The sequence below is a fragment of the Vidua chalybeata genome, chromosome 12 (genome assembly GCF_026979565.1).
Source record: "Vidua chalybeata isolate OUT-0048 chromosome 12, bVidCha1 merged haplotype, whole genome shotgun sequence".
NCBI lineage: Eukaryota > Metazoa > Chordata > Aves > Passeriformes > Viduidae > Vidua > Vidua chalybeata.
The window spans coordinates 13,969,591-13,989,382 of NC_071541.1; the positions used below are offsets into that span (position 1 = coordinate 13,969,591).

At 38.5% G+C, this 19,792-nt stretch overlaps 1 protein-coding gene and 1 long non-coding RNA gene across 2 annotated transcripts in view; one reads left to right on the plus strand and one right to left on the minus strand.

The window, feature by feature from the left end:
* LOC128794068 (uncharacterized) overlaps nt 1-19,792 on the plus strand; it is a 44,052-nt gene that overhangs the window by 5,500 nt on the left and 18,760 nt on the right. The gene's annotated exons all lie outside the window — the stretch shown is intronic.
* The window catches only part of CACNA1D (calcium voltage-gated channel subunit alpha1 D), a 168,770-nt gene that overhangs the window by 2,674 nt on the left and 146,304 nt on the right, over nt 1-19,792 (minus strand). The window contains exons 43-50 of the mRNA XM_053953667.1: nt 18,345-18,475; nt 9,087-9,203; nt 7,227-7,591; nt 6,912-6,938; nt 5,902-6,051; nt 4,746-4,909; nt 1,953-2,074; nt 1,022-1,342 (exon numbers count right to left, since the gene is read on the minus strand). Of these exons, the coding sequence (XP_053809642.1) occupies nt 1,022-1,342; nt 1,953-2,074; nt 4,746-4,909; nt 5,902-6,051; nt 6,912-6,938; nt 7,227-7,591; nt 9,087-9,203; nt 18,345-18,475 (1,397 nt within the window). The remainder of the gene's footprint in view (nt 1-1,021; nt 1,343-1,952; nt 2,075-4,745; nt 4,910-5,901; nt 6,052-6,911; nt 6,939-7,226; nt 7,592-9,086; nt 9,204-18,344; nt 18,476-19,792) is intronic.

The following is a 19,792-nucleotide window of genomic DNA, read 5'->3' on the forward strand; positions in this document are numbered from 1 at the left end:
AAAGGAAGTAATGGATGGAAGCTACAACATTAACTAAGATTAAGAAATGCTGTACACACTTTATCTTCAAATAATTTTTAATATAAAAGGGAATTCTTAGCATTCTTTAGTACACCTACAAATCAATCCTTGTAGTTGTTATTCTCCTCTCTGCATTTAATACACTGATTCACAGAGTTTTTGATCTTTTATTCAAATTACTGCAAAACTGGGGATTTACTTCTATAGAAACAACAGAGAGAACAGGCATATACATCATCTCTTCCTTATTGCCATTGTGGAGGATACTTCAGAACTGATGCTCATCTAAATTCTAAAGTATCTTTAGTTCTCTGATTAATCTCTCACTAATGTGAAGATCTGGATTCAGTAGAAATCCTTTACTACATGACAGTTATGAATAAATTCCCCTCTTTACCTAAAACCAGTCTGTGGCTATAAAACTAAAAATCCATTTTCAGACAGCTGATGTGAACTTGATGCCTTGTGAAGGCTGACTTAGAGCAGAGACTAGACAGAGCTAAAGAATAAAGTAAGGATTTATTAGAAGGCTGCAATGGATATGCCTTCGGCAGTACAAGAGCCCAGCCAGGACCACACCCAAGATGAACCAAAAATGGTCACAAAATGCCCGACCGGTCATAAGGTCTCACACTTTTATAAATTTTGGTACATTAGCATATTGGAGTTAATTATGCAATTATAGATTTAGCTTATGAAGTCCCATCCTTCTTGTTTTAATCTCTTCAGTCTACATTGTTTATGCTCTTAGGCCTGAGATATGGGCGAGTTGTCCTTGGTCCCCAGCTAGAGAAGGAATTATTTTGTCTCCCTCCTCTGTGAAGAGAGCTTACTATCTCCTAATATGAAGCTCAGAAGTACACACTAAAGCAGTACAGAATCTGAAAAATATAAAAGCTAAAACCTGAGGCATCAAACTTAATTCTGTGCTTTGAAGAGTTCACCCCAAAACCGCCCAGAGGAGCACTCCTGGCTTCCTCAGAGGTTGTGCAGCACTCACCGCCTCCACCAGGCTGTCTGCGCTCCTCTGCTTGTCGCTGTGTTTGTGCCGCAGGTCGTTGGGGACGGTCAGGCTGGCTGGTGTGAACGTCCTGTAGGAAATGTCGGGGTCATCCGTGTACCAGGAGCTCCTGTGCAGGGAAGGCAGGCTGCCGTTCATGTGCTCTGTGGAGTCAGCCCTGTCCACCTGGATCAGAGGGGTGTAATAGGGGGAGCGCTCCCTGTTGGGAGGGGTGGCAGGTGGGGTGGCCCAGGAGCGCGTTGAACGACTCGGTGAGTGTTTATGAGCTTTGCTGGAATCCAGACCTGCCACAGCCATCACCTGGCAAGGGAAGAATTTTAGAAGTTAGCGATTTCAAATGCTCAGTCATACTTATTTCTCACTTCAGCAGTTATCTCAAACCAATTTCTCAGGCAGCAGCTATGCAAAGTTAACATTTTCTGATGTGTAATAGAGGAACAGGACTGAAATTGGTAAATTGAATCAACAAAATGGTATTTTTTCCATTTTACTCGTATCACAAATTCTTTTTGATTATACAATATATTAAGGAAGCAAAATATAGAAACATTCCTTCTGTCCAGGACAGGATAGGAAGCTGTCAGCATTTTCCAAGCTGGGCACTGAGCCTCAGAAGGTCACAAATTTGCAAATTGTCACAAATGGAGTTGAGATAAGCAAAGATTAATAAACAGCTGCTATATTATGCAGTCCTGGTCAAAATCTAGGGCATGGTGACTCTTTATGAACACTCAGAGTCCAAGGGGCAGGGCTACTCATTCTGTATTTTGCACAAGGTCAATGTTTGAGAAGCCTTGGGTCTAGCAACAAATACACCAGTACTGCTTCAAACAGCAGTGAAAGTCAGGAGTGCAATGTAGAGGCTGGAAGGATGTAATTCACTGTTGGTTAAGGAAGAGTTTGAGTTTACCTGCTGTTGCATTAAGTGAAGTGGCAAAGCCGTGCGATGGTGAAAGTTAGGAGAGAGTGGGATGTCATCTTGGCTACCTTGTCGGCGGAGGCATTCGAAATTAAAGGAAGATCGTCTATGTGCTACAGGGAAACCATAATTCATTAGAAAAACAAAGTATTTTTCCTCAAAGTCTATTATTTCCAGAATTCCAGGGTGAGCGAACTATGATACAAATAAAAACAGATCCTCCAGTAAGAAACAAGTTGTGCTAAGAGAAGTGAGTGGCAGGTTATAAGATAAAGGACAGATTAATCACATAAGCAAAAGCAGTCCAAGGTAGAAATCATAGAAGCAACCAAACATGACAGAACTGGAAGCAGCTGTTTCAGAGAACGAGCTTGTCTGACGCAGCTGACTGGCTCAGACTCTCAGCTGCAGAGTTTTGCCATAACCTGCTGTGACTTTCTTCTTTCCTCTCCATGGCTTCAGGCTCTTGATTCTAATAAACCAGATTTCCCAAAGGAAATATGAAATCTCCAGTTCCTTGGAAGCAATATACAATATGTAAAACCATATCCACGTCAACTCAGATTGTCAATTCCTGATGTTTATTCTGTTGCTTAGGACAGTGATCATTCACGGTCTCTGCTGTAATGTGCACTTTCATGATAGAAGAAAAATGTGGAAATCTGAACTGAATCAAGATGTTTGGCTGATGTGGAGATGTTTCAGCTGATCTTGTTGAAAGCCTGCAGAATGATGGGAAGCACATGGGTATCATTCCCCTGTGCCAGCTTCAGTGCTGAACTGGAGCTGGAATCCAGATCCACCCTCACAGCTGCAAGCACTGGAGTGGGACACTGGAGAGAACCTGGCTGTACCAAGTGCCATGGACTTATGGCACCCCACAGTTATCATCAGACACTTCATGCTGGATACTAACAATCAAAGAGCCACTGAACTAAAACAGGCGCCTCCACCAGGTCATTCTGTCCAACTAAAGCAAACTTTGTCTCTCTCCCTTGTCTCTATGGCAAATCCAAATACAGGAATGTAAGCCTTAGCTCCTGATCCTAATATGCTAAATGTCCCGATACCAAAATTTATAATAGGCAAGCCAAAAAGTCCCTTCATCCAAAACAAGGCACTTCTCTGTGAGAAGAGGCTGAAAGAAAATCCCAGTCATTCCTCAGTACATTTCTGGGAGCTGCTCACTGTGGTGATGAGTTTGGTATAGAAACATCCAGAAAGCTTGACACAGAGCTCAATTTACTGACTGCAAGGCACTGGGTGTTTTGTTCACTTGGACTGAATCAGATGCTAGCAGGAACTGTTTAGTGCAATGTTTCATGTCCTTTTTTTTTTTTTTTTTCCTTTTTTCTTTATTAATGTGAGACAATCAAGGCTTCCTCCCCAGGCCAAACAGCCCATACACTAGTTACAAATAATAGATTTGAGATTCTTTTAAAATCTACTCAGATACTGAGCTGCTAAAATCTCTCAACTCTTTTCCTGAATATAAAATAAATGGTTATGACAGGAAGTCTGACACTGATTGCTCTTACAACATTACACTGGTGAAATTCAAGGACTTCCTAAATTACTCTTATGCAACTTTGATCTGCACTAGGTCCTCTTATCCTAGGATATCAAATTATCTTATCTAGTACCTTAGTCTAGTTTCCTGTAGATGAGATAAAAAACATAACTTCCTCTAAATAAATGACTGCCAAATACTGTAATTAAAACTTTATCTCCAAGACTGCAGTTACAGGAAACCTTCAACCCTCCATTCAAAACACATTAATGGGCAGACTCAGGACAATTTTTATATTATTTTTTTTTCTCCTGCAATCTGTGGAATGGATATACAAAGCATCTATCTATTTCTTTGGCTTTAAAATCCTCTGTTGTCAGAGAAGCTTGTAGAAAGATGTACAGGGGTCTCCTTTCAAGTCTCTCCTTCATCTGATGTGTTTCCCTTCTGCTACTGAAAGACAGACCGCAGCTTTCTGTACCCTTCATTATTGTCCAGCTGAGTTATTTACTCTCTGTGGTGCAAGACTCATTCTGCCCCTGTGCCCCCTAAGGGCAGAAAGCCAAAAAGCAGAACGCATTGCCAGCCTTGTCATAAGGAGTTGAGTGCCTAAAGTGTAGATCCAGTACTGGCAGTATTGCTGGAGAATGCTACCTTTATTATATAAAAATATATTTTGCTGCTGCCTTTTACCACAGCTTTCTGTAGCTTTAAACAGTCTGAGACTGTACCTCAGATATAAAATTACCTCAATACACTTGAGAATCTCTGAGACAAAAAAAAAAAAGCATTAAAAAGAGGTTGCTTTTGCACTCAGAGGTCAAAGACCAAACCCAAGAATTTTAAGTCTGTGCCTAGTTTCACCAGAGCATTAGCACTGCTAATCTCTGCAGTATGGCCTAGAACATACAAAGACAGAATTGCAAGATAAGAAGAATGACATCTTGTAGAAATGCATATAAAGCAATATTGTTATTGAGATAAGGAAAACCAAGGGATAGATATAAGGAAGAGAAGAAATGAAAATTAAAGAATCAGGAAAAAACATCTGTTGACAGTGCTAATTCTGTCTATAAATTGAAACATCTTCTCCCTCAGCAGAAACGCAGGATTTTAAACATTGTTCCTGAGACAACAGAATAAAGTACCCATGCCAATCTGAAATAAGATGCTTAAAATCCAAGTTTTATAAAAAATCCTTTTTAAACTGGAATCTGTCTGAATGCATTTGAATTATTTCAGATTTGCAAACAAATTGTCCTTAATGTACTTACGTGGTGGTGTTGGAGGTAGCAGCCGTCTCCTAGGAGATCTTTTTGTATCATAACAGATCTGTGAATCATCTTCCTCAAAAAAACCATGTGGGTGATGGTAACCTTTTGGTCTCTCAAAATCTGAGTCATGGCAGTGATATCTACAGTGGTAATCATATCTATGCCTGCATTTAAAAACAATAAAGAAAATATTATTTCAGTGAGTTTTTGTAAACAGTTTCAAAATTTGTTTCCTTCTAAAAGATTTTCAAGTCTACTCTTTCTCCAGCAAGATAACTAAACACTGCATTCTGTAATTGCAGAACTCAGATTTAGAATCCAGTTTCTGTAGGATTTTGAGAGAGGTCATATACTTCTGTACTAGTACAGTTACATGGTCAATTCACAGGTTAATTTTTTAATCATATTGTATTTTCAATGAATTTATTCTTACCAGTACAGGCAAAAATGTAAGATCTCAGTCACACACTGCTTAAAAAAAATAAAATAAATACTCTCTTCTAGTCCTGCCATGCTCTCTTGAGAACCTTGGGTAAGGTGCAGGAGCACAGAAGCTCACAGAATGGATTTAAGCCTCTTACATTCCAGATATTCTCATGTTTAAAATTAGATCTTGAAAGGGTGTTCCTTGATGCTAACTATCATACAAAAAAAAAAAAAATAGTGACCTGAGAATTTTGTAAAATTTAGCTTTCATGCAGATCTCAGGTTTAAAGCAAACCAACAGGATGCAGATTAGGCTGCCAATCTTGCCAGAATTCAGCGGTGAATGTAGCCCATATAGCAGGAGAAGGAGGAGGAGAATTAAGCATGTCTGGCACTTGAGCATATCCACTTATAGATCTAAGATAAAATGGCAATAAATTCCTCTACTTCTGGGCTGGAGTTGAAAATTTTTGCAAAATGGACAGAAGTGGAAATTATTTTTGAGATGCTACTGAATGTAGTCAGTAGAAGGGAAACATTCCATCATTGGAATACTCTCCTTTCCTACTCATCATTTCCCATTTCAGCAGTTGTGGATTATTAATTTCATTAGAGAATTGGCAGCGTGAGTGTGCTTAGAGAAGCCTTTACATCTATGTACCTAAAATACCGAAATATTTTTGCGTGCTATTTTATTTAACAAATATTTTTATTTAACAAATATTCTCACCTGTTTCCTGACAACATACTGTCATCTTCATAATATTCTTCTCCACTGTAATACTCCTGCTCTCCCAAATAATGATCATCATTGCAATAGTCTTGCACTTCGTGTTCTTCCCGGCGAATGGTAGGTCGGCGCCCATCACCAGTGTCAGATCTGGAAGCAGCCACCAAATAGGAACTTTTTTTCTATTTATATCAATTATATATTTATTTTATACACAGTTCTTTTAATGTACTTCAAAGAGGAAAAGGAAAAGACAAGCATTAACAACTCTCTAGTTCAGGATGTGGTGTTACAGCAGTGCAGTTCAGAACATGAATGTAAAGGAAGGTGGCCTTCCTTTATTTCCTTGTGGTACAGCAGAAAAACAACAAAAGGATGCTCAGTGAAATCAAATACATTCAAGACATCTTTATATGATATACACTGTCATTTGGAAAAACACAGCCTCTCTCCAGTACCTGAAGTTTGCCAAATGGCTCAAATATTAAGTTCTCGCTGAGGTATTCAAAAAATCTGAAACAGGTATGCAAATCTAGACATTAAAACCACCACTGAGCATCCATTTACCAATGCACTTCAATTAAAACAATAGGTCTTATATTTTAAAAAGTAGAAAATATTCAGACAGAAGACCAAGAAAGATTTTGGGTTTCCTATAAAAGGAACTGTACACATTAACATTTATCAAAGCTAACACCAGTGGTTTTTCCAGTCTTGGTAAGTCAATTTTTAACAAGGACTACAATCAGGTGTGATCTTTAGTCTGTTGAAAACTGCAGAAACCTGCCTGGACTTTCAAAAGACCTTGAATAACTTTGAACTTTACCAAAAGTTTGTCATCTTAGAAAAGGCAGTAAAAAAATTGACTTTAAAATTGTCACTTAAGTTACTGAGCATATGCATTGTTATACAGTTAATTTGGAAAAGAAACAGGAAAGGAGAGGAAAGAAAAGAAGAAAGAAGAAAACCTCCCTGCCCTCTTCAATTATATCAGAACAATATCAACTCACCTAATGTATGTTTCATAGTAGCGTGTTCTATCCAGGTAGGCCACAAAAATGAGAAAAATATTTTAAGAACAAGTCATTTAGAGAAATTCTTTGGTGATTACTGTGCTGTAATTAATGATTTCACTTTAAAGAAAACTGCTACTTTCAAACCCCAGTAAAGCTTTATGCAATTCCCATTCATCAGAGCTAGATTCTAAATACAGCTCATATATCGGTAGGCAACAGAAATGAAGATTCAAATTCATCTCACTTAGCTTAAGTTTCCTATAGTGTATTCATATATTTCTTTAAAAACAAAGACATATTTAAGTTTACCTCCTACTGCTTGGCCTTCTACGCTTCTCGTGGTCAGTCCTGGAGTGTGAACGGTAACCGTTCTCAGATCTGTGCTCACGATTTCCAAAGCTTGTGTGTCTTCCATGGACTTTGGACACGTTGGCATTATTGAGATTGGCATTTGTTGAGTTTGGAACGTGCTTTCCTACAGAGTTGTGATTATGATGATTGTGGTACACAGAGTTTCCTGCCTGATGATACATGTTTTTCTCAGTATCACTTGCAGAGGGAATTGAAGGCCGCTGGACATGTAAGGGACGGTGTGTGGTGTTGATTTGCTGAAATGAATCTCGTCTGTCACTGCTAATGTGGTTTATGTGGTTGCCAAAGAGGGCACCATTCCTCTGTTTTAGGGGAAGAGAAAGAAAAAATTATATCAGATACCTTAACAGAACATAATCTTGACAGTGACAACTTACTTTTCTGTCCTACATGCATAGAAAAATAGCAATCCAAGTAACCTGTGATTTTTCTTTCTAATTTTATGATGCTTCAGATGGGATCTCCTGAAGTGACAGAGATGATTGTGATTATGACAATATTGTATTTCAGAGTTAAATCAACATTATGCTGTGATCATTATTCTTTTCCACACAAGTAAAAGTGACATATCCAGCTTTCTCCACATTTCATTACACTGGAGAAACCTAGATTCCTATACATGAACATGCACCAGCTTCCTCAGAAAGAGATGTGTTTGCTTAATTTTTGGGAAGGCCTTGGTGGAGTTTGTCCTGCTCGCCTGGGGCACGGGTTTGCAGCAGGCTCACTCAGACAGGATGGAGTGCCATGCAACAGCTTGCAAGCAAATCCCACGTAGGGAACATTCAGCTCCAGTGCTTCCATTCTTTCTTCTCGCAGAGGTACAAGAAAGAGTTTCTGTTTATCAGCCCTGGGAGTGTGATGGGTGGTGAAAGAGAGGATGAGGTGCTAAGTTATGACTATGACATGCAGCTCTCTTGGACACCTGACCCAGGTTAGGGAGCCTCCCTGTCTAGCCAGGTGTGGGTCCTGGATGACAGCAGTCTGAGTTGCAGCTCAATCTAGAGAAGACAGGAGGTAATGATGGTTGGCAGAGAAATGCATCTACTGATGGCAGCTGAGGCACTGTCTCCAGTGCCACATCCTCCTTTTGGCAAAGGACAAAGCTATGGGGCTTCTGCTGTAATTCCTGCAGAAGCATGATTTTACATCTGCTTCTTCTGAAATGCTTGGGAAAAAATAAGTTTTCTTGCTGGCTGACAAACGGTTTGCAGACTGCTTCTGATTATAACACCAAATTTACATGTTCACAATTTAGGACTAAATAGCACAAAGAGGAAACCTAATCTTTTTTTCTGATTGATTCTTATTGATATCCCTCATGGGACTGGAAATGGCATTTTATTTAGATGACCTCTAAATAACCCTATGCATTCATTTTAAAATATGCGGCTCTGTGTCTGTTGTGGTTTGCTTGCATAGACTTTCATTCTCTTCTTCCTATCTACCACTGCAGAGGTTAAAACCAGTTTCAACCTTGTCACTATCAAAATTTGGGATGACAAGGTTCAAAACTTTTGACAGGATTTGCTTAAGAAAAAATAAGAATTAATGAGAAAGAATTAGGGGCAGGAGAAGCACCCTGCAGGAACTGCTTCCTAAATTTATGAAGAAATGCAAGTGTCCTGATACTACCATTTTTATAGATTTACACATAAACTTATTTATAAAATATTTCTATTTTCTGATTTGAGGGGTTTAAAAGTATTACTGTGTTATTTCATATTCAAGGACAAGGTCATTCTTTACTCTCACATTATACAAAAAACAATTCACATGGTTGTGTTCTGACATTACTTTATAAACATCTTCCTCCTCCTCTGGATTGTTTTCCTCTGGTTCATCATCTTGCAAGTCACAGGATATAGCTCGGCGTATTTCTGGGCCAATATCATGAAGTGTCCTTAGTCCTGCCTAAATCAATGACAACACCATAATACATTAGGAATGCAAATTCTTTTTTGCTCTTTTATTACTGGTGTTAAAATTATTTTAAAGGACAATTAACAGTTTTTTGTATTCTGACATCCACAGAGGATGTAATCTGCTGTAAGTTCCTTTACTGTTATTAATAAAAAGTTTATATATTCCAGTACCACCCTGGTAGTACTGAGGTGATCATGTCTTTATTATCACAGTGTGTAGATACTGACTAAAACACCACTGATGTTTATGGACCCCTATAGAAGAAAAATTAACCTTATTAAAAAGTGTAAGTAATCAGCAAGAATTATAATAAAATGCATTTCAATGAGATGTATATTTAATGTTCAAAACATGTTTGCAGCCTGTGTCCACAAAGGAAACACAAGGAGATCTTTGCTATAGCAACAGCAATTTTAGCAGAGCTCAGATGGAAAAGAAAGCAGTGAAATAATTCCAGCTCATCTGCACTGCACTGTGATTTGCAGATATTAGGTTTAAAGCTTTAGTTTAGGATAGAAAACAGTTGAGTTACAGCAGCAGAGATTCAGTGTTCATAGTCCTCTCAAGTTTGCTACCACAAGCAGTATTTAGGAAGATGGATAATGCTGGCACTGTCCAGTTCAGACCTGCACATCAGGGAGGAAAGAGACGTTGTACCCCAGGCCAAGAGCTCAGTGCTTTGTTCAGGCCGTACTTCATAAAGGAGACATTCTTCCTGATTTAACTCTGCCTGTTATGATCCGAAGCAAGAATCACAATCTCATCCTTCCCAGCAACTTCTTTTATCTCCTCAGGTTCAGAAAAATCCAAGATGTGTGTGTTTAACCCTCTACTACCACTACACATACACTACTAAAAATCCTGCACAGCACTTGGCTCAATTTTTGATTATGATCTAAAACCTTGATTTATTCTTTTTTAGCATTTTGGAAGGAGATGTGAGGGCTGTCCCAGCACAACACTGACATTGCATGTTACTTGCCCTGGGGTAGCACAAGGATGTGTAGAGAATTTTGTGTCTTTCAGAGCTTGAGAAGGAGCTGAGAGACCCTGGAGGACCCCAGACATGGCTTGGTCTCATTCATGCTGTTTCCTCACACACTCCCAGAAGCACAGTCAGAGCTGCTCAAAACAGAAACAGCTGCTTGGCTGGGGAGAAAAATGGCATTTATGCAGTGTGGGCAATCAGAACGTGGAAAGGGATGAACCAAAAGCTTTGAACCATAACAGTGTAGATTTACTACAGGCTCCACTTCAGGATTCACTCACTCCCATATTTCCCTTCCTGAAAAAGGTGCCTGACTAATCACATTATCTACATCTACTTGGCAATACAATTTTCTTCCTCAGGGATGAACTTTGACAGTTATGCTGTATTGAACAAGGCCCTAAAAATCATTTACTAGTGAGTTAATATACAATACTCATTTCATGAATACATTGTGCTTTCTCCCACTTCTTATGCTAATGCATTGTCAAAACCTCAGCAAGGTTGCTAATGTCATCATTTTGCAAGGTGCTAAAGGAAAGCAAAATTAACACTTTAAGGTACAGCTGTTCAAGTGGAAGACCAGAGGCTTCTATTGATTTAGCAGAGACAAATGTAGTATTTATTTACTAGAGGATTGCTATTATATTTTGGTTATTTGACCATTAGCTAGAAGAGCCTCTTGCATTTCACACTCACTAACTGCTGACTTTAGAGCAAAAAGAACTAAAAACAACAAAAAAAATCTCAACTGGCACTTTAAAATATACATAAAATAAATACACATAAAATAAACTGAGTTTAGTACGAACAAAATACATTTTGAAAACTGCTAAAATAAGGAAATTAGCATCCAGAAAAATACCTGAATAGACCTACACTACAGCACTGAACTCATAACAATAAGATACACATAATAAGAGACACAGCAAAGTCTTGATTGTCCAAAGTTATTCATGCTCAAGGAGCCCATCTCTCAACTCTGGCTGAGTGTGCTGCTCTATAAATGCACAAAAGCTCTGAGTTTTCAGCCAGCCCAGGCTGCCTTCGAGCTGAGCCCTTCTGTGAACACAGCACTGTTAGAGAGCAGCACCAGACAAAATTTAACTCTGACAAAATCTACTGGCTCATACTCCTGTCTGCCAGATTGTGACAAAGCCCCACAAATATATCTCTGGAAGCTGAGAAAAGCCACGTGCTTGACAGCAACACACTGAATAGTAATTTAATTTTGATTACATTTCCAACTGCCTTCTGGCTTACTTCTTGCTGAATTACCCCCTCCTTTACTCCAGAGGAAAACCAGGCAGCCTTTATCATCTCATCTCATCTCTCTCCAGTAATACTCATTTCCAAGTAACAGACCTCTTGCATTTACACAGTCTTTACCCAGTCAGCAGTGAAAGAAAGTAACCTGGATCACCATATACAAAGGTATATGTTTATTACACTAAACCCAGCAGATTTATTCACTCACAGCCAGCACTGAAGCTCTCAAGCAAGACCAGTCTAACAGAATTGAAATATTCCTCAGTTTATTTGCTCTAATGAACGACCTACAACAATTTTGTGAACTCTCCTTAAAATGACTACTTCCACTTACTGTCTCATTTTACCTGGTGCAATCCAACAGCATTCTAAGTAATCTATGAAACATTTTTGTGATGGGGAGCACCACATAATGATACAAATTCTCATGCTGAGCTCTTACTGATAAACAATTGTTCTTTAGATCAGTCAACTACCACTAAAGTGGGACTGACATAAAAACACAGGAATTGGTACTTTTATGTCAGTAGGAAAATCCCTTCTTTGAACCTTAATGAATACTTAATGTCTTCTGCAAAGACTGAAGAGGAAGCATGGACTGATCAAACATTTGACTTTCCCTCCAAACACTTCAAAACCAAAGATCTCTAAAACAAAGAGAGTGCACACAAATATCAAGCCAACCTTCCCTACACCTCTTCTTTAGTTTACAGGGAAGAAATGTCCTTCAGATACACATTCCCTATGTAATATTGCATATTTTAATCTAGCCAGCAAGAACCCTGGTGACAATGTAACACACAAGAGAGCAATGGGAGCACTCCATGTCCTCCCTTTGTGAGGTTCTAAAAACTGCTACATTTAAATCAAAGATAAAAACAAAAGCTGAGCAGAAGGGGCTTTTCAAAAGAGAGAGTCTGGATAGTGAAATGTCTACCCTTGCCAGAGGTGTGCTTGTTTCTTTTTCATTAGGAACTGCTAAAGTTCTTAGGAGGTGATTATTGCCCTACATAGAACCTCATAAGATCTTATTACATACAGAGATTCAAGATGTGGTACATTCCTGAAGCATCATATTATAATGACTTTTTTTAAAAAATCAAATTTGAGTGTTATGGAGGGATTGCTTCCTCACAGTCCTTGAGCATGGCTCTAACTCTGTTCTACAGATTTCACTAGAAGTTTGCAAAAGAAGTTATTTCTTGTTCAGACACATGGCTTATCCAAAATTTAACTTTTGATTCCTTCCTTGCTTCATCTTTTTTCCTCGTAGGTGAGAGAAAGATGAGAAGCATCAGTCCAAAGGTTACTCAGCAAAGCAGTGACACATAGAGTGCTGAACAACATAATTACATGAGAAACCCAAGCATGTCTTTAATTAGGCTTTCCCATAAATGCCCAGCATGACTGCAGATGAACATGGTAATTCTGTGCAGCTGTGCTCTGGAGGCACAACAGCACCTGCAATGTTTTCTGGATGTCACAAGGCACTGATAAACCAGTGCTGGGTCCTAAATAGCATCTCAATTGACTGATTGCCCTGTCTCTGACACACCATTGAGATACAGATGTGTTTTCAAAAGCAGAAATAACAGAAATGTAGGAGTTCCTCATCCTCAGTGAGAAAAGATATCATATGACCAATAACTACCCCTAGATAGGTTATTTAGAGATATGCCTTAAGAGGCTCGAAAGGCATCTCACACCAAACCATCAAAACATTTGGAAGTTAAACATGTAAACATTTTGAAAAGACTGCTTTTCACAATTGCTAAATAGATTTTAAATCAACTTCCCACGCCTACAGTATGCATAAAAGAGTAACACCATTTTAAATACATGTCTTATATTAAGAAATTTGTGTATAATGCAAGGCTCCAGTCATGACTTTCAGGAAAAAAAACCTCAAATGCTTATAAATACTGGAACTACAAAAGATCATTTTCCCTGTACTAAATTCAGTCCACAACCCTTTTAAGGTATGGTCCAACCTACATATACATGCAGTTTAAGCTTGGTTTAAGAAGTGCAAGCACGCTACCCTTATTTAAATAATATCATTGTCACCTACGCTACTTCCAGTGGTCCCTCTTTTGAAGTGTCCTAGAGTGGTACCAGGAACTGGAAGACACTGGCAAGCTTTGCTTCACAGTCTTTAGAACAATTATGTATATTTATGTATATTGCTTTATAAACTCACTAGAACTGGAAAAAAACACAAACATGAATTCTAAATGCTTAGGTTTTCAGAGCTTCATAATCCTGGAAATCTGGAATGACTCTAAAAAATTCCTGTAAGCCATTAGATTTATAGGAAAAGAACATCTTTTTACTATCTGCTTATTTTAGAGCAAAGAAAATGACAAAGATTAAAAACCTCAGAGCTACACTGACACTTAAAAATAGACTGAGGTTAATATGAACAGAATACAATGACAGAACTACTTTAAAAAGGAAATAAGCATGCAGAAAAATAGCTGAATGACCTACACTATAGCAGTGGACATAAGAGACATAGTAGTCAAGTCTTGATTGCCCAGAGTTCTCCATCCTGGCACAGCTGGCTCCCAGCACTGAGCGCTGCAGCTGCACAAAAGCTCTGAGCTCTCAGCCAGCCCAGGCTGCCAGAGCTGAGCCTTTCTTGGAGCACCACATGAACATGGGAGCACAATTAAATGGAACTTGAGCAGCAAATTAACCCTTCAGCTGACACCTACCACAGGGTTTGGCTTTTTCCTTTTTCTAGCACCGTTTAGTGCAGGGTTAATAGTAGTTGTAACATTTGCAGAGAGAAAAAAGCATAATTAGTTTAATCTGAAACATGTTTCCAAAATCAGGCTCAGGTCAATAAACCAGTGCTTTTAGGTACCTGGGATGTGAAAGAAAATATCCTTTAACTTTTATTTGTGTGTATTAACAAAGAGGGCTATACATAAATAAATATGAAATATAGATGTGTTACATATATAACACATCTATATACAGATGTTACAGTAAGTGTTTTCCACAGGAAAAATAGTGTAGAATTAGTTCATTCCCTCTCTGTGCTAGATGAAAGTAATTAAAATTGTTCATGCTTCATTTAACATCTATTTTACTAGCAATGTGACCACTGTTTGGTTCAATACAAGTTTCCATCATTACACAAAGACATCCCTTTCTGACCCAGAAAACATATTTGTGGTCACTGCATAAGTATCAGTCAATAGCACAAGAAAGGCAATGGAAACCCTTTTTGCTGGTGACCTCAGGCCATGTAACACCACAAAAATTGTATAAACAGCTGACTCAAACTGGTCACCCATCATTTCAGAGCCTCTTTTTTGTCTGGCCTTCATAAGGGTGTGCAGAATTCCCCATGGTCTGCAGAAAACAAACTGTGGGGTTCCAAGGGGTGCTGTTACTGCAGCTCTGAAGATGGGTTTGGTGACAATATGCAAGTTTAAACAAACTTCTGTTGGTTTTCATCTGAAGTCTCCTTTTCTGAGTGAGGAGGAATTTGAAACTTCATGGCAGAAAGACTTCCTTGGCTTAACAGCTTGAGCAGATAATCATCCCCTCTTCACTTTTTAGGCTGCTGCCTCCCCTCTGACGTACCCAAAGAGCAGCCTGGGTTAGGCTGACAGCAAATGCTACATCCTCGAGGAAAACCTGAGCTCTACAGAATACAAATCACCCCGAATGAAGTTACTGTAGAGTAAGAAGAGGAGTCCCTGCCTGCTGCATGTTCTGGTATACACAAAGCAAATCCAGTTCTGCAGGGATCTCTGCTCTAATTTTCTAACTCAACCCAAATTACCATTGTTTCTTCTCCTGCACCAAGCACAGCTCAAATCCAGGGTCAGAAGAAGCTGCTTTCTTTATTAGAGTTGCATGGAGGTTCTGGCCCCCAAACATGGGGGGCTGCCAGGGACATTCTTGCGACACACTTCACAAGTTTTGGGTTCTTCTAACCAAACAAAACTCAGCCACAGGATGCAAGTCTCAGCTTCATGTATTAAAATGCCTAAGTCTTAATGACATAAGACTCCTATTCTGTATATTCTAGTGTTCATTCACCCTGGAATTAAATGCTCTCTGTGTCTCTCTGAAGATAGCATCATCTAAGAACAGTATTTTTACACATGCTCCTTGCTCATCCTGCCTTCCTGAGTGCATGGACTGGATCTTTAGCTAAGTAATGTGTCTTTCAAGGGAAGATTTATTCCCACACCTGGTGAAACAGAACTTGTTAAAACAACTACTGTAGGCCATCAGAAAGCCTGACTGGACTTTCTGAGCTCACAGAATTTTACTCTGTGTTATGCAATTCTCTTCCCTTCAGTATCTTCAAAAGTACTGAATGAATTTATTGTAAAAAACCCAGCCTCCTGAGCATGAGGAATAAAAGAGGGCAAAGAAACTATCAGTGTTTTTAAAAAGGCTGTCTCAGTCTCATAAAACAGGGGAAATGGCAACACCCATTAATGTTTTGCCCAACAGTTGTCCTTTGAATTAAACCACAATGGGTTCTGTCACCAGGAGCCTTCTGTCTCACAGGGGCTGTTTACTCTCTGAGGGCAGGAAAGTGTGACATGGCCAGCTGTGAGAATCAGCAGGATTATAAAACTGTAACTCACCTCTTGCTTCACTCAAAGGTTAGGAAGGGACTGTAAATAGCTGAAGAGAATAGCAGGTTGTTTTCTTCCTCTCTTGCAAGAGATAGGAGATAAGAAAAGCCAGGCTAGATAATGCAGGAACTGCAGGGTTTGTTAGATCCTTAGGAACCATGTTCTTCACTAATTAACTAGATCATTCACCCCAAGAGAAAGTCACAGGTATCAGCAAAAGTACAAGAGCCTTTATGGCTCATATGGCCTTTGGCACAAATTGGAACAGGTGACATTGATTTTTTTTGCATCTGCTGATTTGCTTAAGGATTTTGCAGCATGATATCCAGCTCTGTTTGAAAGCTGTATCCTCAAATAAATAATTATTCTAACAAGCACAGCATTAGGACTTTGAATTTGACATGCTGCAGCTTCCAGTATAAAATTATATTATTCATTTATATGCCTGACTGGGCTTCTTTTTTCATAACCACAGGTTTCAGGTCTCCTTGAAACAGTATTTCCATTTTTATTTGGTCAATCAAGTTTAGTTCCTATTGATTTGTTAGAAAGACAAAAACAGAAAAGAGGAGGATGGGAAAAAAGAAAGCAATAATCTTCCCATCTACTGGCCTGTGTCATTTTAATACCATTGTTTTAATCAGAAAAAAAAGCTCCATGCCTCAAATCCCACAGGTTTTTGCAGATTTCTAGTAGAGATTCATGGTCATTTTTTTTAATTGAAAAATATTTGCCTAATGAGAGAGGAAGAGCTGAGTCTTTCCAGTTCCATCTTGCCCTCAGTCATTGAACAGGAAGCAGAGTCTGATAATAAACAAGAGAGCACACTCACATTTGACAACTCAGTTGTTCTCTCTATGTTGTTATGTGTGCAATTTCAAAAACACAAGTGGAAACCTGCAATACTGAGGCTCAAAACCAACTTTGACCTCCTTATGCTCAAATGCTTCTGCAGTAAAGAAGTCTGAAAAGTCCTGTCTAAAAATCCAACATCTTTCACTGCCCTCTCAACTGTTTACAGCCTTTTTATCAGTTCCATTACCAATAATTTTCTCTTCTTTTGTGTATGCAAATACAGTTCATATGGCCCTGGCAAGACATGTGGGCACGAACTCACAGCAAGGACTGTGGTGAATCTTCCCTGCATCTCTTACACTTGTGGTGATTTGGAACACAATGGCAGTCAGAGCTGCCAGCAGAGACTTTCTTAGGAAATGGGAATTAAACAAATTACTCACTTAACACAGCAAAGATCATTTTGCTGAACTGAAGTACAAACCAGCAGGGTTTTAACAAACAGTATCTGAATCAAGTTAACACAGTTCTCTTCTTTTAGAAAGGGATTTTCAAAACATAGTCCTAAATTTTGGCATCAGAATAAAAAACTATCAGAAACAAATATATTTATAGTTTGTAGCAAATTGCTAATCATTAACTGAAATTCACAAAGTCCCAATCCAATAAAAACAGTGCAGTGTACGATGTCTGGAATTATTTGAGAACAGCTTTCCATTTGCTTGTTTCAAAGTTCATTCTACAAAGGTACCAGTGGAAAGAAGTTGTCAGAATTTGCTTTTTAGATCACATGTACTCTATGGACTGCTTGCTGCAGGCCTGTTGAAAGACAGAATCTATTGTCCTGGTTTCCATGTGATAACTTGTTTTAAGAGATAGAGAGAAGTGTGTGACATTAATGCAGTATGTTAATACTTCCTATGAAAGAAATTCATGGATGCAAAATTCAGAATTTGCAAATAATAAAAAAATAGGAAGATATTTCACCATATCATAAGTGGAAAAGAAAAAGAAAAATGAGAATTAAGAAAAATGATACTGTATAAAAACCTATTTACTATGGGGTAATGCACAGTAGGAAGTTCCCTGAGAATTGGCTTGTAACATTTCAGGTACACAAGAAATCAAACAGTTAAAGCAAAACAAAGAACATAAATGATAGCTCAGAGCTTTATTTATCCAATATAAAATTGCAATCAGCAACTTTAGACTGTGATTTACCTGCTAGACTTGCTGAGAAATTTCATAACTATTGCTACTGTTTGAGTAATCCATAGAGAATAAGTTTTTGCACTTACCTTGTTATAGACAGAATAGCAGGATTAGTTTTTAGTTTTCTGATGAATAAGGGCCAAAAGTGTCCCAGCTAAATAAAATCCTGGCAGCACTGCACAATCATCAATATTCAGCTACCTGCTATTTCAAGTAAGCTCACAAAAAGGTTAGTTAAAAACATAAAAAAATCACCTGCAGAGCAATCGTGGTGTTCTTCGCAGGATATTTCCCCACCAGTCCTTGTTCTTTGCGTTTCTTGAATTTCCTAAAGTAGTCCTGTATCAGGAAGGTGGCATAGAACTTCCCCACGGTTACCTCATCATCTAAATGAACAGACCAGACAGATCTCTCCCAAGTCAGCACATTTATCAATTGCCTGTACACTCACATCTGATTTGGGGGGAAATGTGATGGGTGCAACAGGTACTATGCCTCCAACAATGGAGCCTGTAAGGGGCTCAAAAGCAATGTTTCAGCAAGCAGGTTTGGTTCAGTCAGTGAACTCACCCTAATAAAAAAGAATATACAATACTTTACCAAGACTTGTGTACTTTTAAGTAAGTTTCTACCAAAACCATAGAAATGTTTGTATATACATAGAAGCTGAAGTACTGCCTTTAGTTATTTGGAGTAAATAGATTAAATAAAAGCTACAGCATCTCACATGCCCTGATGTTCATAAGAGTGACTCTGCTTTTTTTGGTCACTGCTGAACCAAATTTGCTTGTAAGAGTATGTATTGTGTCAGTTCTGTAATGCTGAAAGGACTAAAATAATTTCCATCAGTGAATTTTGTACAATTCAAACAACAGGCAAACAGCCAGGGCAGTAAAATGTAGCATTTTTACAGAGTCACTGTTGTGAACAAAATCCAAATTTGAAAGTTTCTAAAGGCAGGTGCCTTGTGAGGACACCAAAATCACCTGGTTCATGGCAGGTTAAGAATGAATGGGCCTGTTCATGAGTCCATCGAATCATTCAACTGGGCAAGTTTGATCTCTCAGTGGCTAATGCTTGCCAGAAAACTAGAAATAGTTTTCTATTCAAAAACATTGCTTTTGTTGTCACACACTTTTTTTCCCTAGAGTAATCTGACATGAAGTTCCACTTCCTTTCCTGCTGTACTGTTCAATCTCCTCATGTTTTTCAGTATACAGATGTAGATTTTGGCAACAGAATTTTTGTTTTCTGCAGCACGTAAAGAGGGGCTGGTGTGGTTTAGGCATCAACTGTTATTCTGTCCAGTCATGACTTGATTGAGCATGAAAATCTAACAAGCCCAGCACATTTTAACACACCTCTCTTAGAAACTATGGGGTTTTATAAAACATTTGATTAAAATAGGGTGTCCATGTATCTTATCAATAATATGTGCAAATGAATCTCACTAAGGATAGTATTTGTAGCACTATTTTTACCTGTAATGACTGGATTTTGTAATTTAAATTGACTTTCTTCTTTTAGTGACTTGCTGTCATCAAAGAGGGTGGGGAATCCATTCCATGGACAATGCTTTTTAAATCCATTTTTACCTCACTGATAAAATTTATCTCAAAATGAAATCTCTACCATGCAAAATCAGCTCCTCTCATGATAATGTCTGAAATGGGCTGTATGCATGTGAGAAAGTACAACAGGCT